General features: G+C 33.8%; 3 protein-coding genes across 4 annotated transcripts; 1 reads left to right on the top strand and 2 right to left on the bottom strand.

Annotated features, from left to right (window-relative positions):
• Window positions 1-1798: 1798 nt before the first annotated feature.
• On the bottom strand, window positions 1799-7897 carry LOC106114651 (uncharacterized). The gene is made up of 12 exons (XM_013307928.1): window positions 7798-7897; window positions 6885-6921; window positions 6749-6775; window positions 6314-6355; window positions 5989-6024; window positions 5246-5281; window positions 4504-4545; window positions 3699-3740; window positions 2902-2928; window positions 2740-2763; window positions 2281-2322; window positions 1799-1865 (listed from the first exon to the last, which is right to left on the bottom strand). Exons 1-12 carry the CDS (start codon window positions 7822-7824, stop codon window positions 1840-1842), a joined length of 408 nt encoding a protein of 135 aa, XP_013163382.1. The 5' UTR covers window positions 7825-7897; the 3' UTR covers window positions 1799-1839.
• A 4092-nt stretch (window positions 7898-11989) lies between these two features.
• LOC106114569 (integumentary mucin C.1-like) lies at window positions 11990-13148 on the bottom strand. The gene is made up of 3 exons (XM_013307831.1): window positions 13116-13148; window positions 12973-12997; window positions 11990-12357 (listed from the first exon to the last, which is right to left on the bottom strand). Exons 1-3 carry the CDS (start codon window positions 13146-13148, stop codon window positions 11990-11992), a joined length of 426 nt encoding a protein of 141 aa, XP_013163285.1.
• Window positions 13149-14700: 1552 nt separating this feature from the next.
• Hand (heart- and neural crest derivatives-expressed protein) lies at window positions 14701-25324 on the top strand. 2 transcript variants are annotated; one of them, XM_013307890.1, is made up of 8 exons: window positions 14701-14928; window positions 16342-16431; window positions 16881-16991; window positions 17109-17198; window positions 17483-17673; window positions 18785-18877; window positions 19935-20075; window positions 24618-25324. In XM_013307890.1, the coding sequence occupies exons 2-8, from the start codon at window positions 16347-16349 to the stop codon at window positions 24714-24716; spliced, it is 810 nt and encodes a 269-aa protein (XP_013163344.1). In that variant the 5' UTR covers window positions 14701-14928; window positions 16342-16346; the 3' UTR covers window positions 24717-25324. The 2 variants fall into 2 exon arrangements, with proteins under 2 accessions (XP_013163344.1, XP_013163345.1); XM_013307891.1 differs by lacking the exon at window positions 18785-18877.
• Window positions 25325-25995: the final 671 nt, after the last annotated feature.

Below are 25995 nucleotides of genomic sequence, written 5' to 3'. Positions count from 1 at the left end.
AAAGTGTCAAAACTTGGTAATATTGCTAATATGAGATTATTAAGTACGAATTACTAATAAAATGATGAAATATGAATAATATTTTTCGATCTTACCGATAGAAAAGTTAAGTTTATGTTTAAGTTGATTATCGATAAAACACGAATAAAATGACATTTTCTAAAAATGATTCCTAGCTAGATCGATTTATCGCCCCCCAAACCCCCTATATATTATACTAAATTTGATGAAAATCGTTGGAGCCGATTCCGAGATTCCAATTATATATATACAAGAATTGCTCATTTAAATATATAAGATATAACACATCTATACATATAAATAAAATTGGAGTGTCTGTTTATAATATTGAATTAACCGTTTTTTACTACTTATATATGAATACATACGGTACATACACCAAAAATAACATTTTATACAACTTTTGTCTGTTTGTTTGTGGCGGTTAATCTCTGAAATGGCTGGGCCGATTTAGACAAAACCTTTATTAGCAGGTAGCTGATGTAATAAGGAGTAACTTAGGCTAAGTTTAAGCCAGATAAAATATTTAATTTTAGAAAAATATGTTGCAATTTCCAAGTACTGTACAGTATCGCCCAGCTCAAAGACAGTATATTACACGGACGAAGTCGCGAGAATCTAGTTGGTAATAAATGTCAACCTTATGTGACATGATTGGTAATTTTTTGAAATCTATGTCACATTTTGGTTGTAAATGACAGATTATATATACTAATAACAGACTTTATAACGTACAGTTAAGATGCGCTGCTAATGCAGGTAATTCTGACACAATAAACAGAAAATGACATAAAAGAATAAACATGACATGTCAGATGCAGTACGACAAGAATCTTGTGACAGACGGGGCGCTTGTGAGATATCCTTGTCGGTGGATAGAATCGAAGATGTGCCAAGTTTAAATAAAATTAAAATTTCTAACCTCTGCCTATCCTAAATATTTAATAAGTATATTTCAATTCTTTCATTAAATTACGTGAGATAACTTTCGTGAGATATTATACTAAACTGATATATAAACACGGCTAAACACTCACGTATATTGATTTGATTGAAGGGCCCCCGATGGGCTCGAAACTAGTCGGTGCCGACACCGGACGAATATACGTGAGTGTTTAGTCAATTCTTTCATATTTATTAAAAAAAGGAGGAATTTAATATAAAAGAGAAATTATACTACGAAATTTATTGTCTATGGATTTTGTCATGTCAATATAGTAAATAAATGAGACAAAGATGTCTGTTTGTAACTTATATATAAAGGTAAAATTGTTTACATAAGTTTTTTATATCTCATTACATAACATTGTATATAAATAAAATGATAACAAAATTATAAAGAGTTTTATTTATAATCTATATATATAAAAGAAAGTTGTGTTAGTTACACTATTTATAACTCAAGAACGTCTTTACCGATATGACTGAAAATTGTCGAGGAGGTAGCTTAGAGCCAGGAGATGGACATAGGATACTATTTATTCATTTTTTTTCGAATTTATGCCTTTTTGCCTGCTTTTTATTTAACTTACTAATATCATAAAGGCCAATGTTTAGATGGATGTGATGTGGTTGGGCTACACTAAGTTTATATATCCACGCGGACGGAGTCGCGGGCAACAGCTAGTTAGTAATATATCTATACAAAGAATTTAAAGTATATGTGTTCGCAATTCCGCGTTTGTACCGTGTTATCTCCGTAGCGGGTGGGTCAATTTTGACATAACTTCATAGCTAAATAATTCACGGGCGCGCTAGATAATAAATAAAAATATAATTCTTTGAAAATTCGTTTTATTCACAGATTAGGTAATTATTTCAACTTGCTAGAGCATCAGCTACACCTGGAAATAGCAATAATTTATAATAATACTTAAAAATAGCGAATAACTTTCCTTTTAGTACTAAAGATAACCTTAAATTCGTCTGCACGGACAATTATAGATATGCCATCCCTTTCAATCTCTTTGACGAAATAAAGACAATAATATCATCAGCTTATTATCCCCACTGAGGGTAGAGTCTACACTAAGTGAGACTATGTGATAGTGAATGCTGGCCCAGTGCAAGACTTCACACATATCTTTGACTTTCTTCACCGTAACAACATACGATAAATGTACATATGTAAATTTAACAAATTGCTACACAAGTCAAGTGCTTCGCTCTTAAGCCACGGACGCCCTAACCAACAATATTTATACAACTGTCACGGCAATTGAATTCTACAATATTATATAAAATACGTATTTCACTTACTTTTAGCGTCATCCTTTGCTTCTTTAATAATATCTTTTATAACTGTTAAAGAATAATTAATTATTTATTTAATTTAATAATAATTTAATTCGATATTAACTTTAAATATCCTATTTATTTTTACCTGTGGCAATAATTTTACTAATATAAATTTTTATGTCAGGTGGCAAACAAGCTAGCGATTTTAATTTGCTGAAATAAAAAAGCGACCGGTGCCCATAGACAACCGCAATTGCAGATACGTTGCCTATAATCGACGATTTGGATGGATGTTTATTACGATCTAGATTAAATTTGTGTTACAGATTAGATTCTGAAATAACACATATGTCACATATGATGTCGGGCGTAAGCTAATATGACATTTTAAAAACTTAATACAGTACTTTTTGTGTCTATTCAAAACATTAAAACACATCTTATCTCTTTAGGATTTTAATTAAAAAGAAAAAACCTTACCGTCAGCCACTTCCTGCACCACATCTGTGAGTTTTTGAATGTATTGAATAAAATATATTTAAACATTAAGAAAATTGTTTATTATTTTACGTTTAAATCAAAATTAATTATAAAAATGTTTTTAAGTAAAAAATTCCAACAAATTCAGTAACAAATACTCACCAGAAAGAGAATTCAAAATGGCGCTGGCTGAAAGTGTCAAATATAAATTATTTTTTATACAAATACAATTTAAAAGAGTTGCACAGCCAAAAGTAGTTTAAACTACACCATAGTTTACAAATTAAAAGTAAATTACACAATTAATTTATTTTAACACGTTCACTGCGGATCAGGTCCTTTTCGGCCTGCCGAGGTACTTTCGGTTACTACAGACGAATAAATATCCGTCTCGCTTGTCATAAACGATTATCTCAAGTGTTGTGTAAGATTTCGATGGAGACCAATATACATTGGAGTCGTTCTTTAAAATACGGCAGGCCTTTTCAGCCTACGTAGTACTGACGATGAAACACATGCGCTCTGCTTGCAGAAAAAAAGCGATAAAAATAAAAATTATAACTAAAACTTGCATACGCGAGACAATATTTAAAGACAGGCATAAGAAAATAAAAAACTGTTAAGTTTCTTTTACGATAATTCTGTTTTATTTATTCTTATTTACCTGCTTCTATTTGAATTATTTCTCATTTCCTGTTTGGCAAATCCATGGAAGAATCAAATCTAAGGAAGTTCGATTCAAAGTCAATCTAACAGTAAAGAAAATATACATCATGTTTCCGCAAATTTATATCATTTTAATACAAACTCTTACTGGTGGGTCCAAAAAGACCTACCATACACTGGCGTAAAACATTGTTAGGGGTACATTTCGACCCGCCGTCACTTCAAGAAGGTTTATAATTTTACTTACCGGTGCAAAGATGTTATAAAAACAATTCATATTTAACTTTACTTACCAACGTCCTTATTCGATTGAACCGCTTCAGTAGCTATATTATCTGGACAAAGAAAAAATATATTTTACGAATACATATATAACTAATATCTTAAATACTTTCATCATGAGGGCAGTCTACCCTAAGTGAGAGTATGTGATAGTGAATGCTGGTCCAGTGCAATACTTCACACATTTGACTTTCTCAGATATGTGCAGCATCACGATGTTTTCCTTCACCGTAACAACATACGATAAATATACATATGTTAATGTAACACATCAGTACATGACATTATTCGAACCCAAGTCCTGTAGATTACAAGTCATGTGCTTAACCTCTGAGCCACCGACGCTCTACTAGGTTACCAGCTCTTCAGTTACTTTATAAGATGGGAAAATTTATATTTGCCTTTTTTCTATCTGGCAACTTTTAATACCATAAATGTTTCCTTTTTCTTCATATGTTACATTAAGTATTAGAGTTATAGCCCAACTAAGCACATCATCATCAGCTCACTATACGTCCCCACTGAAGGGCTCGGAGCCTACCCTAAATTAAGGGTGATTAGGCCATAGTCAACCACGCTGGCCAAGTGCGGGTTGACTTAACATATATCTTTAACTTTCTCAGATATGTGCAGCATCACGATGTTTTCCTTCACCATAAGATCACTAACCACATAAACATGCTTAAATAGACGACTTTATTATGCATATTATTTTCTAAACTGCGTAAAGAATGTTGTACTATATGTTTGCGCAATCGCGAGGTTTCTTATTTACCTGGTTGGGTTATAAAATATGTTTTACACTAAAATACTTACTTATGTTTTCACTGATATCTTTGGCCTTTGAGAAAATATTTGCTGCAATAATACAAGGAATATTTTAAAAATATAAATTTTACTCTCTAACATATACTAAGTGTCTTTTTAAGGTTTAGTACCTCGAAAGGAAAAAAAATCGGAACTCTTATAGGATCACTGTAGTCCGTCAGTCTGTTTGTCAATACCATTTTTCTCAAAAACGCGTGAAGGTATCAAGCTGGAATTTATTTGTATCGGAGGGTCTTCAAAAAGAAACTCAGTCTTTTGAAGGAAAGAGTCATGTGAACTCAAATGCGACTACGAGGGTCAACGGATACACTGCACTGATCTTTTGCAAGACTCCAGGAATAATACTGGGGACCTAGCACGAGAATGTTTTCGTAACGTTAAGGAAAACGTTGTATTAAAATGTAGCGCCTCTACAGGATATAAACATATTAATTTTCAACTGAGTTTGAGATTTAAATCTAATTATATTGAAACTTTTTACATCATGAGGTCCACAATACATTCCCACTGAGGGTCAGAGTCTAACCTAAGTGAGACTATGTGATAGTGAATGCTGGTCCAGTGCAAGACTTCACACATAACTTTCTCAGATATGTGCAGCATCACGATGTTTTCCTTTACCGTAACAACATACGATAAATGTACATATGTAACACATTGCTACATGGTGATGTGGTCAAGTGAGTCACCGACGCTCTCTTTATCTTTGAAATTATTTTAATTAACTTACCTCGTCTTACTTTATCGATAAAGTTCTCCACTTGTTCTGTGAAAATTACACAAGCAATTGTCATAATAAAAAGATTAACCGTTCGTTTCTGAGACCAAAACCATCCCAGTTTTTAGGGAACTTACCCATACTACGTGATCAATTTTTTTTAGTTTTTTCGACCCCTCCCTCCCCTCGGTGACAACTAGTACATGCCAAGACACCCCCCTTTAGTTTTTACGTAGTAAATCATAATTGTGATTTTTAATCATTTCATAGGTAAAAATTTGAAAAAAATTATAATTTGTCTCATACTCTTCTTTATAGCATAAGACTGCATGCATATTTAAATTACTAGTGAATTATGTTTTATGAAAAAAGAAACAAGGAACCACTACGTAACTAAAATCACCCCCCCGTTACTGTGACTGACCGTAGTATTTTAAGGACTCCCCCCCCCCTAAACGGGTCACGTAGTATGGGTACGTTCCCTTATCTTTAACATAACAGAGATAACAATCTTACTAATATTATAAATGCGAATGTTTAGATGGATGTTTCTTTGAAGATATCTCCAGAACGGTTGCACGAATATTGGTGCAATTTGTCATAGATGTAGAACATAGTCTGGAGGAACACATAGGTTACTAATTATTTCTTTAATTCCGCGAGGACGAAGTCGCGTAAAACGGGGTACTTTGGTTTCAGAAACCCACGATGTTTGTGTGCTTCTAAACTCAAATTGCTGTAAATATGAAACTCACCGTTAATTTTTGATAAAAACTTCATTGCTATATCGGCTGTAATATAAAAATGCAGGATTTAATAAGATTAGTTTGGTTTGGACATGTTTGGACATTCGAATCTTTGGTAATTTCCGCTACAGCTATTATAAAAATTGTGACAAGGCGTTAGTGTTTCCATTCAAGGGTCATAGCACGAAAATTTGCAAGATTCGTAACAAAATTTATATTAGATTTCTACGCGCGGCACTTTTTCCCAAATTCTCATGCTAGGACTTTTGTTATATAGGCTTTAGATTTTTTGGTAAACTAAAGCGTGTTTAAATAATAAACAAAATACACTTACATATCTTATCATTAAAATCAGATGCTTTTTTAAGTCCTTCGGCTGTAAAAAAATATTTTGTAAATTAAATAACCTAATCATCTCTAATTCGGTCCAACATAAAAGACAATATTAACATACTGTTAGGAAGAAATTACGAAAATGAGCCACTTGACTCAACATTAGCCTTACTAAAATGTCGACGTTTATGTCCCCTCACTATTCATTCTGACACTGGACTTTGTAACGAAAGCATGTCATTCGCGTCAAAGAATTCCAAATAATCTAATAAAATTCTCGTGTCACAATTTTCATTCCCATACTCCTCCGAAACGGCTTGACCGATTCTCTTGAAATTTTGTGAGCATATTGACTAGGTCTGACGGCCAACATCTATTATTAATCCCGCGCAGACGGAGTCGCGGGCGACAGCTAGTAATGTATAAATATACTTACAAATAACATTCGCTAATTCATTGTCATCTGAAAAAGACGACAACATTTTATTTATATCGGAACAGAGAAGAGAAATGCCACACTGACAGTTCTAATTTAATGAACTTCTCGTGTGGCATATTAAAAAAATACTTACCGTCCGATTTACCAGGACTATAAAACGCAACGGTGACCTGAGGAAAAAATTATTACGTATATATAAGTCTGTAACCAGACAGAGCCGGCGTTAGGATAGGGCGAGGTTTACCGATCGCCCAGGTCGCTACAAATCTGCGAATTTTAGTCTCATTTAAAACTGTAAAAATCTCTGAGGGTGCTAGATCTCAAACTGTTACAGCCTAGTGGGATAGCCAGACACATCATTTAACAGTGGTAGTTTGCAATAACATGTTTGAACACAAGTTCGACTCTGGCTGTACAACGACCATTCAGAAGAGATATGACAACTGTCAAGTATTCCCGCGCAACTATGCCATCATTGTGTCGGAGTTTGACCAAAGACAATTCTAGTGTCCTTCCTTTACCTGTGACACTGTAGTCTGAATGTCAATCTTTTAACAGTGGTGGAGCCCGCTTTAACATCTTCGCACGAATTGTACCGGCTCGCCCGGTGAAATACCAAGACCACACAGAAGACAGGTGTGAAGTGGAAGCAATTCCGCGTTTCGTCTGATGAGTGTTCGTCCTGGAGGCCTTATTTAGTCCTCTTTCCCTTCCCACCCACTTTCTTATAAGGAAAGGATGGGAAGTGGAAGTGGACTTTCCGGATGAGAGGATGCATGGAAATGGAAAAGATTTTCTATCTGTGCATCCTCTCCTCCGTCGATTAAAGGTAGGCAATGCATATGCAATTGCGTATGTCTATGGGCAACGGTCACTTCTCTATTTCAGCGATTTCAAGTGCCCGCTCGCTCGTTTCCCACCTTATGATATAAAAAACCTACCATTTTAAATTAAGAAAGCGAAAAGGATTTGGCGGGAAGACGATGAAAGGAAAAGGAACTATGATAAAAAAGTTTATCTATGGTCTTACTCTTTGTACAACTTACCACAAGGAAGAAGAAAAGGTATTTCATATTGTCGATGACAAGTTATTTGACAAATAATAAAAATTCGACTCGACCACAGAGCGAAATATTTCTTTTTAAAAATGTCTTATAACAAAACATGTCTTTTATAACATAACCACAAATTTATAGTCATGTAAATTACAGATAAAGTACGCGTGAAACACGATTTTTTTTTAATGATTCGCGTCATTTTATAGTTGCCGTAAAAACAAAAAAGCTATTGCAAATTAAAAAAACTAAACATTGGTTGGGACATCTCAAACGTCAAAATTCAAGGCGTCAAAATGGAATTTTGAATTTCGCATAATTTTTTTTAGTTTATGTTACGAGATTGCTATGACGTACAAGTAAAGACAGCCAGCCCTTCGGCTTTAGCGTCGAATTTAGAAGCGCATTTTTAAATTGCCATATTGATTAAAGTAAAAAAATATTTTGTAATACGATAACGAAAACACTGGAAAGGAATTTATGATAAAGTAGCAGTCGCCCGCGACTTCGTCTGCGTTAAAAATCTTAAATATTAGTCTATGTGTTCTTCCAGAGTATGTTTTACATCTATGACAAATTTCAGCGAGATTCTTGCAGTCGTTCTAACAAACATCCATCCATCCGAAAGATATGGACAATATGCAATTTAATAAATTACAAATATGTAAAAAAGAAAGTCTTTTTGTTTATCTAAGTTATACTTATATTGTTAATTATTTGCAAAATATTTGTTCAGATGTAGATTTAAAAATAATGTAGTACAAAGATTATGAACACAGATGTTTTAAGTTGCATTAAATGTTTATGGTTTTGTAACTTCTAAGTGCTTCGGTGGCTCAGTGGTCAAGCACTTGACTTGCAATCTGCAGCTCCTGGGTTCGAGTCCCGCCATGTACCAATGTGTTTTTCGATTTCTGATTTACATATGTACATTTATCCGACGTTCTTACGGTGAAGGAAAACATCGTGATGCAACCTGCACATATCTGAGAAGAAATTCAAAGATGTGTGAAGTCAACCAACCCTCACTTTGCCAGCGTGGTTGACTATGGTCTAATCAACCTTAACTCAGGGTAGGCTCCGAGCCCCTCGGTGGGGACGTATATTGAGCTGATGATGAACTTCTAAGTAAAGAAAATAATGCGTTTTCTTTTTTGAATCAACTAATTGTTAACACGAGATATCAATTATGTCCCACTTATAGAAAAAGAAACAATATTTCACGGATCGTAAACAGCGGCAAAAAATTGTCAGAAAAAATGGCGGCAAATCTGACGCGAGGTCGCGTTCCGTTCCGCTTCCTAATTTGAATGTTATGTGACACGCGTGGTTTTAGATTCCATTTTTTTTTTTATGATTTTAGCGTTCCTTTAGACGGTAAATTAAAACGGATTTTGTGTGCGATAATATTTTATTTTATTTAATTGTAAATAAAAATGAAAAACTTCCGATTCGATATTTATGTATTTAAAAAATGTTTTTTCACATATTTTTGTTATTTATTTTATTATTACACACTAACTGTCGCCCGCGACTCCGTCTGCGTGGAGTTAATATCAAATACAATTAGTAGCCTATCTGTTCTTCCAGTCTATGTTCTATATCTATGACAAATTTCATCAAGATCTGTTCAGCCGTTCTGGAGATACATTTACACAAACATCCATACATCTAAACATTTGCATTTATAATATTAGTAAGATAACATCAAGTTAGTCAAGAATATCATACATTTATTACACCATTTTTTTATTTATACTGAACCCTAAGTATTAAAATACAATATTGTGTTAATTAGTAATGTATGGGCGTCAGTTTACGAGTCCCCGGTGTATCGGCGTGTGCTCAAACAATTTAAATCTTTATTTATGACCTTTACGCACTTTTACATACATTTGACTTTTTAAATAGTCAGTCGAAAAAAAAAACAAAGTATTGGACGATTATTAGGTTGGCTGTGATCTTTTTGGAAATTAAAAAGTTAAGTGAAGCTATATAAAAAGTATTTTTTTACAATGTCAAACTGACAGAACTATTAATGAATTAAAAAACATAATCTTACTAATATTATAAATGCGAATATTTGGATGGGTTGTTATGGATGGATGTTTGTTTGAAGGTATCTCCAGAACGGTTTATCAGATATCGATGAAATTTGGCATACATTTAGAACATAGTCTGGAAGAATGCTACAGTTCACAACGGAACCGATAATCTTGAGAAACAATACATTCCTCTACGTTAGACAATAATAGTAGCTATCTATATATATAAAAGAAAGTCGTGTTAGTTACACTATTTATAGATCAAGAACGGCTTTACAGATATGACTGAAAATTGTTGAGGAGGTAGCTTAGAGCCAGGAGACGGACATCGGATACTATTTATTCATTTTTTTTTCGAATGTATGCTTTTTATTTAACTTACTAATATTATAAATGCGAACGTTTAGATGGATGTGATGTGGATGGATGGATGGATGTTTGAAGATATCTCTAGAACGGCTGAACGGATCTCGATTAAATTTGGCATACGTATAGAACAGAGTCTGAAAGAACACATAGTCTACACTAATTAAGTTTTTTTATATATCCACGCGTACGTAGTCGTGGGTGATAGCTAGTTTTTAATAAAAAGACTTTAAATTATTGGGGAAATTTTAAAATGTTATAAACCATGGAAACAATAAGGCCGTGAGCGGAAATTTTAATCTTTTATTCCAAACAGAAATATCGTAAATCTTAATTTTAGGTTATCAATGGAAGTATCAAGTGTGGTTAGAGGGGCGTATTTATTAAGCCTAGTAACACTGTTATTGTTAACGCGATAGTTAACTATAGGTTGTATTATTGTTTAGTTCATTCGATTTGGGAGTGAAGTTTATATAATCTGTATTTTGTCTGATGAATATCTGAACTGTGGATTTCAACTGTACTGGTTACATTTGTATGGAATAGAGACAGTCAGTCCAGACCCAATCATCAGCTCACTATACGTCCCCACTGAGGAGCTCGGAGCCTAAGTTAAGGGTGATTAGGCCATAGTCAACCACGCTGGTCAAGTGCGGGTTGACTTCATATCTTTGCATTTCTTCTCAGATATGTGCAGCATCACGATGTTTTCCTTCACCGTAAGAACTTACAGTAATATTTATATATTCTTAAACTATAAAATATTTTTAAAGACGTTAAATTCAATGAAATATTGAAATTGATGTAATCATTTAATTTAAGTATAACATCTTTTGTTTACAAATTACGAGTTAAACTCTAGTTAAATCGATTGTGAAAACGGACTCTCCCATGTGACATTTCAATTATAAAAATGGCGTAACGCTGTCAAAACATTTGGAGGGTTAATACAATGGCGCGAAATCTATTCGATTGCGGTTTTATGTTACGTTATTAGATAATAATGCAATTATATGATAAACTTAGGGTCTGTTAATAGTTTTATAATATAATTATTATCTGCCAGAGATACGAGTTGCTTGATATTATCATTTTAACAAGATTAACAGATTTTTTTTATATCATAAGGAGGCAAACGAGCGAGCGGCCACTTGAAAACGCTGAAATAGTGAAGTGACCGCTGCCCATAGACATACGCAATTGCATATGCGTTTAATCGGCGGAGGAAAGGATGCACAGAAAGAAAATGTCTTCCCTTTCCATGGACCCTCTCATCCAGAAAGTCCACTTCCCATCCTTTCCTTACAAGAAAAAGGGTCGAAAGGGAAAGAGGACTAAATTAGGCCTCCGGGACACACACGCATCAGACTGTAGTTGGAATTGCTTCCACTTGACGCCTGTCTTCTGTAAGGTCGTGGTATTTCACCGGGCGAGGACAATTCGTGCGAAGATGTTAATACGAGCTGTACCACTGTTATATTTGGTATAAACATATCATAAAAATAAGCTTTAAATCTTACTAATATTATAAATGCAAATGTTTTAATGGATGGATGGATGTTTTTTAGAAAGTACATCTCTGGATGGATCACGATTAAATTTGTCATAGATGTAGAAGATAGTCTGGAAAAACACATAGACTACTATTTGTTTTTTACATTCCTCGCGGACTTAGTAGCGGACGTCTGCTAAATTTAAATTAAAAAATAAAAATCGTTTTGATAATTTCATAAATTTAATTATCGTAAATATATTACAAATAACACATTACATTAATCATTTGAACTGTCACTGAAAGCCAATGCAGCGCTTAATGCAGAGCTCTTCCCTTTGCCAGTAGCTTTGCTTTGCGCTAAAGAAAGTGCTGAAGCTGTACCACCTTTGCTTGAAGATATACTTTCGGCTTCACTTTCAGCATAACTAAAGTCATCCGAGGAAGGATCGGGTTGATCTGTGCAACTTGGTTGTTCCGTTGGTTTTGTGCTGGGTTTGGTTGTTGTCGGTTTGGTTGTTGTCGGTTTGGTTGTTGTCGGTTTGGTTGTTGTCCCATCGGTGCACGGTGACGGTGCCTCTGTTGTTGTATCTGTGCAAGTTGTTGGTGTCTTCGTTGTCGTAGTTATTTTTGGAGGTTTAATGCAATCTGAGAAAACGTATTTATTATTTTATTAAGCAATATCTTATATATACAATTCTCGTGTCACTATTTACGTTCCCATACTCCTTCGAAACGGCTTGACCGAATCTCGTGAAATTTTGTGAGTATATTGAGTAGGTCTGAAAATCGGCCAACATCTATTTTTAATCCCGCGCGGACGGAGTCGCGAGCGACAGCTAGTTATCTATATATTTTTAGACATTATTAATTACCATCCTTTGGCGCGTTTGACGTGCTTTCGTTACAATGTCTAATGTCAGAATGAATAGCGAGGGGCGGACATAAACGTCGACATTATAGTAAGGCTAGTGTTGAGTCAATACACTGGCTCATTTCCGGATTTTCTTCCTAACAATATATTTAAAAATTTAATGCTGTTAGTCTCGCTAAAAGTCGAGAACTGACCGGATCTATTTTATCTTGTCTTTGTTCGTGGAGGGTTAGAGAAGATTTGAAAGGTGAGAAAAATTCGAATAATTGCCTAGAAAACCGTAAAACAGCCTTTTTCTTCCCATATTTGAAACAGTACGAAGTCTGCCGGGCCTCCTAGTTTTATATGTAAATTAAGTAAAAATAAATTAACTTAAATAGTTTACTTACTTGGCTGTACGACAGCAACTAGAGCCTAGAAGTAAAATAAAAATTAAAAACAATAAATAAAAAGAAATTTGTCATAGAGTCACTACAGAAGTATGACAAATAGGTAAAAATATATTTTGACATTTTAAAATATAATTACTTACCAATGCCAGCAATATTAACATTATTCGATTCATGATGTCCTTTATTTTAAATATAAATAATTTAAGCCCACATTTATATATGAATCGTAACAATAAGTTGGCACAAAAGCTGTACAAATAAAGATGCAATTGTTTTTAAAGAGAATAAATAAATTCCAAACTATCAATAGAAGTCCAAACTAAATTAACAATTACTTATTTGTGCAATTGTTTATAGTTTAAATAATATGCATCTTCTATCTTACTAATATTATAAACTAGCTGTCGCCCGCGACTCCGTCCGCGTGGATATATGAAAAACTTAATTTGTATAGCCCACCCATCCATCCATACACATCACATCCATCTAAACATTCGCAAAAAATCGAATAAATAGTCCTATGTCCGTCTCCTTGCACTAAGCGACCTCCTCACCAATTTTCAGCCATATCAGTAAAGCCGTTCTTGAGTTATAAATAGTGTAACTAACACCACTTTCTTAGAAGATATCTCCGGAACGGCTTAATTACTCTTGAAGAAATTTATCATAGATGTAGAACATAATCTGGAAGAACACACAGACTACTTATTAAGTTTTAACTACTTGAAAACGGACTCACTGGCGACAGCTAGTAGAAAACAAATGAAAGAAAATAACTTTACTTAACAAAAGGTATTTTAATATGGAAGGTGAAAGACGTACCATTTCTTACCAGATGTATGCATCACGATGTTTACCTTCAACGTAAGAACATCAGATATATTTAAAAAATAGCTGTCCGTACGCGAGGAATTAAAAAAAAAAACTTTAAAAGTAGCCTATGTGTTCTTCCAGACTATGTTCTACGTCTATGACAAATTTCAGCGAAATCTATGCAGCTGTTCTGGAGTTACCTTGTAACAAACATAAATGTAAACATTCGCATTTATAATATTAGTAAGAAGTAAGAAATATGAAAACCATAGCTTGTAGATTAAAAAATTAAGCACTGCGCCACCGACGTCTAATCAAATCAAATTAAGACCTCTCTGCATCCTTTATTAATACTATAAGAGGGAAAGAGAAAGTCGTATCTAGTACAAATGGGTGGAGTCAAACGAAAGACTGTACCCATTCGTTGGGTATTTTTGCCGTGTAATAAGGTCTTATGTGACTTAAAGCCACCACTCCTTAATATTTTTCTTATTGTAACACTAAAATAGTGTATTTTTTTATACAAATCATGGATAAAGAATGAAAAATTTTTTTTTTTTTAAAAATGTTTTTTTTTTAAATCCTGTTTTAGTAATAATTACTTATTTAATTCTTACTAATATTATAAATGCGAATGTTTAGATGGATGTTTGTTAGACTAGAGTACTAATTAAGTTTTTTTTTTAAACTCGCGTGGACGGAGTCGCATGCTACAGCTAGTACGTAATATTTAGGATATTCAGATTCGTAATTTCAGTTAGAAGTAACTATACAAATATTATGTTTGTTGGTTGTCGTTTAAGCCATTTTGTGATTTCAATAAGGCGTTCCCGTAATCCCGCCCCTCGTATCCAATCCAGGGTATTCGAACGAATATGGATTTAGTAACGAAAAGTCGGGACACGAGACGGTTGTAAACAAGATTGTTGAAAAATAATATTAATTAAAAAAAAAGTGTTTCGGTTGACAGTGACATTTTTGACCAAAGAGGTTTTTAATGTTTTCAAAATTATTTTTTTTTAAACGATAATTTATAATAGTTTTTTTCATTTAAAGTATGAAATTAATTGTGGTTGTAATGTTTGTTATTTAATTTGTGAATTATCGACTCAATTTTGTGTAATTCAAAAACAATCCTAAGTGAGTAAAATTTATTTTTCTATGTATTTCTTTATATATTACAGTAATGTTTTAATTTGGTTAAATAATTATTACGTAATAATATAAAAGTTTAATCACAATGGCATTCTAAATGAAAAAAAAAAAACAAATAGATTAAAAACCAAAAATTAAAAAAAATATATATGGCGTTTTTTTTTTAAATTTTATGACATGGTAACATAGACCTTTAGGTCATATCTTATTTTGAAAATGTTCGTTACTTTGGATTCACTTCACTTAAATTTTTTGAATCGTATTTTTTATATAATTACAAATGAATCTTATAGCTTTTTAATATTGTCAAAGATTAAAAGAAACATTTTTTACCTAAAGGCAAAAGTAATTTTTATTTGTCACTAGTTTTAAATTGTAGCTAAATTAGAAATTAATATTTATACACTAGCTGTCGTCCACGACTCTGTCCGCACGGAATTAAAAAAGAAATTAGTACCCTTTATGTTCTTCCAGACTATGTTCTACCTTTATGCTAAATTTAATCGAGATCCATACAGCCGTTATGGAGATACCTTTTAACATACATCTAAACATTCGCATTTATAATATTACTAAGATATACTGTAGTTAGTTTTAGATTCTTCTCGTTGAAATATAGTTACATTATTTGTACTAAATTAAATTTCCAGAAGGGTCAAGGACAATTTTTATTGTTCCTAACCTCAAAGGTATTAAAAACATCTAACAATGATATTATAAAACACGTGCTGTACACGTTTTGACCGACAGACAAGTCAAATGTTTATATTGACAATGTGGAACAAGGAACGTAAACAATTTGTACGAGGTCATGATATGCTCCAAACTGATTTTAATTTTTTTTTTTAAATTCGAATTTCGAATTAAAAATAAGAAAAATATTTATTGCCTTAAACAATAAAAAATAAATACGAATTAATAACCTCTTTTGAAAGTCGTTTTAAAAATAAAATATTAATTTTTATTATTTTTAATTTGATATCTGAAAATTAGATTTAAAAAATGCAAAATACAATAAAATTGTTACTAATATTATAAATGCGAATGTTTAGATGTTTGTTTGTTAGAAGATATCTCCGGAAAGGTTGCATGAATCTAGCTGAAATGTGACACAGACGTAGAACATAGTCTGGAAGAACACATTGACTACTTATAAAGTTTTCTCTAGTTAAGCGTGGATAGAGTCGCGAGCGAAAGTTAGTAAGTTGTAATTGCAATTGTCCTATTATTATTAAATTTCTCAGCAACAATCTTTTTTTTATATCATAAGGTGGCAAACGAGCGAAATAGCGAAGTGACCGTTGCCCATAGACATACGCAATTGCATATGCGTTGCCTACCAAATTATATTTTACTATTCTAAGCTTATTTGTGTAAATAACCAGCCTATTTCACCAGGTCCAATGTCGAGTTACGGCAGCATGTCACCATCAGACGAAGGCTTTGATAGATACGAACCACCTTTCTACTGTCAACCAACACATCAAGGTATTGTTAGGAAGAAAATCCGACATTATGTCGGTGTACTGGCGCAACACTAGCCTAACTAAAATGTCGACGTTTATGTCCCCTCACTAATCATTCTGACACTTGACTTTGTAACGAAAGCGCGCTTGTGCCAAAGGTTTCTAACTAATAATGTCTATAAGTATGTACTACGTCATTGAGACCAAAGGAGTTTTAGGACCCCTGCGGTTTAGAGAAGACGGTGACGTACAATGTCGAAAAATAAAGTTGAACGTACATAAGTCGAAGGAATATAGTACAAAATGTAACAGAAGTCTGATTACGCGAAATTAAAGTTAAACACCTGTGCAAAAATATTGTTCAGTCTGTTTTTATAAAAAGAATGTAACGAAAGAGACAGAAAAGTCTTTCTCTCTTCATTTAAATTAACTAGTTAAGATTTGTGTAATGATATAATTCTGTTTATTTAGGTAGTCCAATGGACGGCGCCGTATACTGGGCTAACTCCAACGGAGAGAACCACGAGTATGACACCCAGGATGTTTACCATGACACTAATAATTACATCGGCAGAGGATACAGTAAGTTTAGTCCTGCCTGTTATCTGTTTACTCTTTGGTCTAAAACAAATTGTCATAGATTAAAAGAATTTCAACTTGAACAGGTCAAAGATTAGCTTATCGTTTTCTACTTAACAGGTTACGAGGATATGCAGATAGCAGGGAACGAGCCATACGATACTTATCACCATAATGTTATGCATCACGGCTTCGCACCCAATAATCCTGGTGAGTGCTATAACTATGAGCTTGTTACGTCATATTATGACGTCATCTTAACGGACAGGAACTGTCAAATCTTACTATTGGTTATGAAATTCCTTTCATGATACGATAAAAAAACAAAAGACAATGCGAACCATCAATTTCCAGTGACGAAGAACCTGCACAAAAATATGTTGCTGTCTCTTTTTTTAAAGAGTAAGAGAGTGATGACAATATTTTATAAGTATTTCCACATTTAAATGTACCCATTTGCAAGAAAATCTTTCTTAAATACAATTTATCCTCAGGTCTGGATTGCGAGATGCAATCTCTACCTCTCCGCTACGAACGACCGACTCCCTCTTCTTTCGTAAGAGTTGTTAAAAGAAGAACAACAGCAAATAAGAAAGAGAGAAGAAGAACTCAAAGTATCAACACCGCATTCACCGATCTAAGAGAATGCATACCAAATGTACCGCCTGATACGAAACTATCCAAGGTAAGTTAGACAACTAGCTTTAGTTAATTACTAGACTAATAAATCGGTCTGACTGTAATTCTATGACACTCTTGGATATAATACCAATCGATTGACACCTCACACTTTGAAATCGGTCAAGTCATTTTAGCGATAATAAGTCACAAACGTAAATTCGCATTGTTCAATCCTGTAGGTCAGTCTTTCCCAAAGTGGGCGATAACGCTCCCTTGTGGGCGCTGCAGGTCTCAAGGGGGGCGGTCAGAAACCTAGAAAGAAAATAAGGGCATTGTGTAGAGGCCTGGGGGGTGATATGTAATTTTATTTAGCTAGGAGGCCTCTTAGACAACGACTGCATGAGCTCTCTATTCTCAACTTGTGAACATCAACTAAAATGAATTAAAACATTGCTTAAACTCTAATATGTGGGCGCTAAAAAAATATTTACTCTCAAAGTGGGCAATAGACAAAATAAGTTTGGGAACCACTGCTGTAGGTTACATATTTGCGTCATCGACTTTATATCACGATATTATTGCAGACCTTTGATCATATATTTTGCATAGAATTCTTCCTTTAAAGTTAATAAGTACGTTCTTTAATAAAAGATCAATTAGGGATTAAGTCTGCGATTATCTATAACGTACTATTATCGCTTTTGTTATGGCTAAAATTAAATTTATAGGCTTTGATAAATATGCAATTATCTTACTTCTTACTAATATTATAAATGCGCTGTTTGGATAGATGTTTGGGTATAAATGTAATTTGGTATAGATGTAGAACATAGTCCGAAAGAACACATAGAACTTATAATTCCGGAAGTATGTACGGTTCTCATGAAAACTGTAATTAAAACTTAATTAATGTAGTATAAGTCCGGAACGGAACATCTTTTATTAATATGACACAGACGAAGTTGCAGGCAAAAGTAAGCTTATGTTTTTTTTTATATCCGAAGAAAGAGCGCAAATGACTAGTGAAAGTATTTCTTAAATTATTTTATTTTAATTTTAGACGCTTTTTTTTACGTTTTGTAGTCGTTATTACTTATTCAATCTTATAATAAACGTGTTTAAATACGTACTTTTTATAATATATGCTGTCTCATTTCAACTTGTACTTGTACCAGATGGTGCGAAAGAGATCGCAGAGCATCAACACTGCGTTCTCAAACCTCAGGGACCGTATACCAAGCGTACTACCCGATACAAAGATGACCAAGGTCAGTGACACCCTAAAACATATTGACGCTTCTATTTTCTACTCTATGATAGAATTTTGGATATGTCACATCTTTATGACGTCTCTGTTTCCAATCCAATCTATGACAAAGATTTCGTTATGTTTTGTCGCGTCTTTTTCTCTCTATTCTATATTTTAACAATAGGAATATTGTCGTATTTTCTTTTAATAATTTATCTATTTAAAATAATATTACCTTTTTCTTACGTTGATTTGTTACAAAAATATAAATAAAGTTTTCAAAGTGTAAGGTGATATTAATTTCATTGGGGTTATTACAGTCAGTCCGGTCCATACGTATTTTACTTACTAGCTTACTGCCATCAGTCATTTACAACAGTCGTCCTGTACTTTAGTAGAATTAAAAAAAGAACCTATAACATTCTCGTGTACATCATCTGCCTTCCAGTTAAAGTCACGTCAAAATCTGTCAACACGTTTCCGAGAACACGGAACATACACAAGCTTGCAGACATACAGACATATAGACACTGCAATTATATTAATATGTATAGATATATGTTCTGAGAGCCAATAGCCTAATGGTTTAACCATAGCACAAGCATAGAGCTGAAAAAAAGATAAACACACCAAGTTTCAATTTAAATCTAGCTAGCTGTCCCCCGCGGCTCCGTCCGCGTGGTATTAAAAACATAATTAGTAGCCTATCAATTTTTCCAGATTATGTTCTATATGTATGACAAATTTCATCGAGATCCGTTCTGCCTATAGAGACACCTTCCATCTAAACCAGTGGTTCCCAAACTTATTTTGTCTATTGCCCACTTTGAGATTAAATATTTTTTTAACGCCCCCATATTTTCACATATTTAAAAACCACTATAACTTCAAATTAAATTAATTAATTACTGTGACCTATATATGTATATTAACGGAGAATTCTAAACGAAACTTTTACTATAACCCGCAACTGAGCTGCAGCGCCCACAAAGGGGCGTTATCGCACACTTTGGGAAAGACTGATCTAAACATTCGCATTTATAAGTAAGAATCAAGATTATAATATTTGCCAACAGATAAAAACATTACGTCTTGCGACTTCATACATATCGTATTTACTAAAAGTATTGGAGACCGATGGAGAACCAGCTGGGGGATTCCGTGCGGAGTTGCACCATACACCACCGAGGAGAAGAACTACTGATCCTAATGCACAGGTAATAAAGACTATATTCCTTTGATTGGAAACATCTAAATCAGTGCCAGTGACTCAAGGGTTAAGCACTTGACTTGTAAAGCAGGCCTTGATTTCGAATCCCACTGTTTTTACATATGTACATTTATCTTATGTTGTTACGGTGAAGGAAAACATCGTGATGCTGCACATATCTGAGAAATTCAAAGATATGGGTGAATTACGGCAAAAGGTATAAAATATTCTGTGTTAGTTTGGTCACGCCAAATAAAGGTCTGTGGTCTCTGCCTACCCTTATAGGTTACAGTTATGTTACGTAAGCCCCGAGATTGTTGACGTGTTCAATAATTGTAGCTATATATAGTATACACTAGCGCGCCCGCGACTTCATCTGCGCGGAATATAAAATAACTTAGTAGTCTATGTGCTCTTCCAGATTTATATATCTGTTCTAGAGATACCTTCTACATACATCTAAACATTCGCATTTATAATATTAGTAAACTGAAGTAATACAACATACATTTAATAAATTTGTTATTACGCATCCAACGTATCTATAAAACGAAAAGGGTTACATCTCTTATGACGTAACTCTTTACGTCAGATATAAATGTTAATCTTAGATATAAAATTCTTGTGTCACAATTTTCGTTCCCATACTCCTCCGAAACAGCTTGACCGATTCTCATGAAATTTTGTGAGCATATTGAGTAGGTCTGAGAATCGGCCAACATTTATTTTTAATCCCGCGCGGACGGAGTCGCGGGCGACAGCTAGTAATATTATAAATGCGAATGTTTAGATGTTTGTTAGAAGATATCTCCAGAACGGCTGCATAGATCTTGATGAAATTTGGCATACATATAGAACATAGTCTGGAAGAACACAACTACTAATTATGTTATGTTTTTAATTCCGCGCAGACGGAGTCGCGGGCGACGGTTTAGTGAAAAGACATACAAATGTACACACTTGAGATGCAGCCGGCGCCAGTTTAATATGCAGTTCAGATAAGGAATATTTCCCCTGTGAACTAATGGATGCCCACTCATTCAATGTAGCTACGGTTATAAGAATATCTTAAATTAAACTGGAGCGTCGGTGGCTCAGCGGTCAAACACTTGACTTGCAATCTGCAGGTCCTGGGTTCGAATCCCGCCATGTACTAATGTGTTTTACATTTCCGATTTACATATGTACATTTATCCGACGTTCTTACGGTGAAGGAAAACATCGTGATGCTGCACATATCTGAGAAGAAATTCGAAACAGTGGTAGCGAAACTTTCACATCTTCGCACGAATCGGTCCGGCTCGCCCGGTGAAATACCACGACCACACAGAAGACAGGCGTGAAGTGGAAGCAATTCTGAGTTTCGTCTGATGACGCGTCCTGGAGGCCTAATTTAGTCCTCTTCCCCTTCCCACTCCTTTTCTTATAAGGATAGGATGGGAAGTGGAAGTGTACTTTCCGGATGAGAGGATGCATGGAAAGGGAAAATATTTTATTTCTGTGGATCCTCTCCTCCGTCGATTAAAGGTAGGTATATGCAATTGCGTATGTCTATGGGCAACGGTCACTTCGCTATTTCAGCGATGTCAGGTGGCCGCTCGCTTGTTTGCCACCTTATGATATAAAAAAAATAAGCAGTAAAAAACCCAATGTTAGATTAACTATTTATTGTGAAAGTTCGAAAAGTTCTAATCGTTGTTCATTCGTAATTTTCATCCAATTTCATATCATATAGAACTGCTTTCGTTTCGTACGTCAGAGTATCAAAGACGGTGATTGCAAACATTTGGTCTTGTGTTCATTTATTTATGGTTAGTAATATTAAAGTGCAAATAAAAAAAAATCAAATCAATTTGATGTTGCTTAATTAGTAGTTAACTAATCTTACTAATATTATAAATGCGAATGTTTAGATGTATGTTTGTTAGAAGGTATCACGAAAACGCATACATAGACGTATGTGAAATTTGGCATACATATATGGTCTGGAAGAACACATAGACTACTAATTTTTTTTTAATTTCTCACGGTCGGAGTCACGAGCGTTAGCTAGATTTTAATATAAATCTATCCATAGTAATGATAGAGATTTGATTGTTATCTTGGTAAAATTGAATAGACTCAGAAACTACTGAACAGATTAAAGAAATACTTTCACTGTTATGATGCTACACTATCTCAAAGTGACATAGACTATATTTATTACTAGATTTTTTCTTAATTCTTGGCGGGCGAAGTCATTGGGACATATCAAATAAAGTCAATAATTTTGTTAGCGATAATCTTTGGTTATTAAAGATTATCGGTGAGTTTAATTTATATAATATATAGAAAAATAAATTGCTATTCGTTAGTCTCGCTAAAACTAGAGATCATCTGAACGGATTTATCTCGGTCTTGAAATGTTCGTGGAGGTCTAGGGAACGAATTTAGTTTTTTTTTTAAATTCCACGCGGACGGAATCGCGGGCGACAGCTAGTTTACTATAGAAATTTATTACTAAGAAAATTCTTTATTTCGTTAAGTGAATTATAAAAAAAAATGTTCACGATCCCTGATCTGGAACATTCCGGTGGGGCCATGTGGCGTTCGCGATTACATTAGCCGTGCGTCTGTACAAGATTAGCGCGTATTTATTGAGTTATTAACTAAGTAATGGCGGGAAATAAAATACATATACTCGTGTTTGGAATTTATTTCTCGAAAGTTTTTTTTAATTTGATTACCTTAGGTAAAGGATGTGTTGTTTTCAGCCAGTGTTATTTCTTTTTACTTTTTTAATTATTTAACACGTCACGCCTGTGTACTATCGAGTTTATTTTATATTACAAGTAATATCGTACTTAATTGACATGTGTCATAAGGATTGAACTATCGACAATCAGTTTTGTAATTTTTTTTCGCTTTTTGCCATTTTTTTTTCTTAAACTAACCAGTACTACATACTTATAATTTAAATGGTATGCCAACACTCTTGAGTTTTTTAAAAATAGAATGTGCATTACATACATTGTTTTTAGAAGTAAAAAATAACGGTCATGTCCGCGAAAAATATTATTTTTCTTATAAGTGAGACAAACGTACCATACATGTATCACTTGTTTATATATTTATAACAAAAAACAAAACAGTTTCAACAGGAAATTTCCTGTAAAACATTAAAAAAACTGTGGCATGTAGTCGTAAATTATTTTGTTATAAACAGATCTGATGTTATCCAGCCAGCACGAGCAACTTGTAAACAAAACACATCAGGTAGACTGACCTATAAACCATTTGTGAACAGGATATAACGTTTGGTATTTTGTGACTATTTGAGTTTCGTGCGGTTGAGGTATTTTCATGTCGGAACAAAGAAAAAACTGTCATTTCTAAGCAATAACCTATCCATGTATAGATTTTTGTACCTCATTCTGATTTGGAAATTAAGTAACCAGAGACAATTTCTTTTTTTTTGTAATACGATACGATGGCGATCGAACAAGCGACCAATTTAATTAGATATCTGAAATTGCAGATGCGTTGCCTACCTTTAAACAACGGAGGAGAGTACGCTCAGAAAAATAATATTTTCCCTAAGTATTCATTCCTTATAAGAAAAAGATGGAAAGGGTAAAATTCGCAGTTTTTCTATGGGCTTTGTATCACAGTATCGTAAAACACCTATGTATTTCCGTCGAGTAAAAACTAACTAAAAAGCGGGCTGTCAATTTTACGATCAGACAGGAGCAAGTTTTTTGCCCGCCCAATTTTTTGTCAAAGGCAAAAGCTGAAGCTCCGTTCAGCCACTTGAATACACGTGCTGGCAATCAATGCGCCGACTGTTACTCGAATGATGAAAAAAAAAAGTTTTTTTTTGTTAATTGTTTTCATTCCCACCAGTTCTATTTGTAACAGATCATTCGTGTTTATTGAGCGTTCCATTTTTAAATGTCTATTTTAACGCTCGACTAATAAACAATATTGATGAATCGATTTTTAAATAGTAATCGAATCGATTAATTTGTTTATATTTTATGATTCACTTAGCTGTGCCCGTGACTCCGTCCGCGTGGAATACTGTCTATAAGCTGCACTCGGTATTGTGTAGTACTTGGACATTGCAACATTTTTTTTTTAAATAAAAGAATTTTTCATAAATAAACGTAGCCTGAATTAATCCTTATCAGCTAAAGCCAATAAAAGTCCCGTCAGAAATTAGTCGAGCCATTTCAGAGATCCGACGTTCTTACGGTGAAGGAAAACATCGTAATGCAACCTGCACATATCTGAGAAATTCAAAGATATGTGTGAAGTCAACCCGCACTTGTCCAGCGTGGTTGACTATGGCCTAATCACCCTTAACTTGGGGTAGGTTCCGAGCCCCCAGTGGGTACATATAGTGAGCTGATGATTTCACAGATTAGCCGGAACAAACAGACAGACAAAAATAGCAAAAATTTATATTTTGGTGTATGTACCGTTATATTATGTATTTATACGTATAAATTTATATATTTGCATATTAATTACAGTTTCATAACTTTTTAATAAATATTTTTTGTTACAGAACAGTGCATTGGTAGAGAAAAAGGCGAAAGGTAGAACTGGCTGGCCACAGCACGTCTGGGCATTGGAATTAAAAAGCGAACAGAATCTACAGACTTAAATATTCTCGATTTATCGGACAATTAGTTTAATTTGTGAAAATAATAATACTTAACTGCCTCACAGTAATAATTAGAGATATCTATGAAATTTACACTAAGGAAATCTTTTATTGTGGGTTTCTAAAACCAAAATCTCAGCTTAAAATAAAATATCTGTAGTATATGTAAAACAACGGTAAGGGGGCGTCGATAAATTACGTGAGGTGTTTAAGGGGAGGGGGTCGAGTCAAATATCACGCAATTATTTTTCTGATTGAAAAAAAAACTATTTTGGTCCATTTAATCGTATAATACGTAAGAAAGTTACATTTTGAAAAATCTCACTTGAGATTGGGAGATGGATAAATTCTCACATCTCACCAGGGTGGAAGGGAGGGGCAGAAAATTAAAAAGAAACCACCTCACGTAATTTATGGGCGCCACCTAAGTCACCATCTCTGGGTACGGAGGGAAGTAACCACTATTCCAAAGAGAAACGGATATGAAGTTTTAATACCAAAAAGTATGTTATACTACGTATAACCGAAGACCATAGATTTATAACTTACTAGCTGTCGCCGAAGTTGCCGCGCGGTATTAAAAACAAACTTAATAAGTAGCCTATTTGTTCTGCCAGATTATCTTCTATATGTATGACAAATTTCAACGAAATCCATGCAGTAGTTCTGGAGATATCTTCAAACATCAATCTAAACATTCGCATTTATATTAGTAAGATTATTGTAATAAATAAAAATCTAGTCTACTTTAACGTTTAAATACATTTAAATCAATTTTAATGATCGAATCGAAAAGTAGACATGCTATCTATATTAAATTAAAAAAAAAGTGTCATAAAAATAAATTGTCAATATGGCAACACTTTTAGATATCTTGCACATGTTTGATCTTGTAATTACGTTAAGTACTTTGTGTAATTAAAAATAGATAAAATCTCTTCCACTTAATACTCAATCTAATATTTTTATGGCAGTTTTTAATTAAAAATGTAACCAAACGTCAAACGTCAAATGTCACGTTAAAAAGAAGAAAAGATGGCGCCAATTTTGATACTTTGACATTTAACAATTATTATAACCAAAGAAATCTATTTTTATTTAAAAGAATAATGTTTATCGGATGTTTAATATTACCTAAATAAGAAAATAAAGTTAAAATAAGTTGTTACGGTGAAGGAAAACATCGTGTTGCTGATATCTGAGAAGAAATTCAATTATATGTGTGAAGTCAAACCGCACTTGGCCAGCGTGGTCGACTATGGCCTAACCACTTAAATTA

Source organism: Papilio xuthus, unplaced genomic scaffold, assembly GCF_000836235.2.
Source record: "Papilio xuthus unplaced genomic scaffold, Pxut_1.1 DF828037.1, whole genome shotgun sequence".
NCBI classification, from domain to species: Eukaryota; Metazoa; Arthropoda; class Insecta; order Lepidoptera; family Papilionidae; genus Papilio; species Papilio xuthus.
Note: the sequence above shows the minus strand (reverse complement) of the source record. Positions and strands in the feature narration are given on the sequence as shown.

Excerpts from the sequence above, each read along its gene's own strand:
- Hand (XM_013307890.1), top strand. The coding sequence starts at position 16,347 with ATGTCGAGTTACGGCAGCATGTCACCATCAGACGAAGGCTTTGATAGA. Across the intron at positions 17,199-17,482 it reads CTTCGCACCCAATAATCCTG|GTCTGGATTGCGAGATGCAA; the intron begins GTGAGTGCTATA and ends ATTTATCCTCAG. Across the intron at positions 20,076-24,617 it reads CTACTGATCCTAATGCACAG|AACAGTGCATTGGTAGAGAA; the intron begins GTAATAAAGACT and ends TTTTTGTTACAG.
- LOC106114569 (XM_013307831.1), bottom strand. The coding sequence starts at position 13,148 with ATGAATCGAATAATGTTAATATTGCTGGCATTG. Across the intron at positions 12,998-13,115 it reads TGTTAATATTGCTGGCATTG|GCTCTAGTTGCTGTCGTACA; the intron begins GTAAGTAATTAT and ends TTTTACTTCTAG. Across the intron at positions 12,358-12,972 it reads AGTTGCTGTCGTACAGCCAA|ATTGCATTAAACCTCCAAAA; the intron begins GTAAGTAAACTA and ends ACGTTTTCTCAG.
- LOC106114651 (XM_013307928.1), bottom strand. The coding sequence starts at position 7,824 with ATGAAATACCTTTTCTTCTTCCTTGTG. Across the intron at positions 6,922-7,797 it reads ACCTTTTCTTCTTCCTTGTG|GTCACCGTTGCGTTTTATAG; the intron begins GTAAGTTGTACA and ends TTTTTTCCTCAG. Across the intron at positions 2,323-2,739 it reads GGTGCAGGAAGTGGCTGACG|TTATAAAAGATATTATTAAA; the intron begins GTAAGGTTTTTT and ends ATTCTTTAACAG.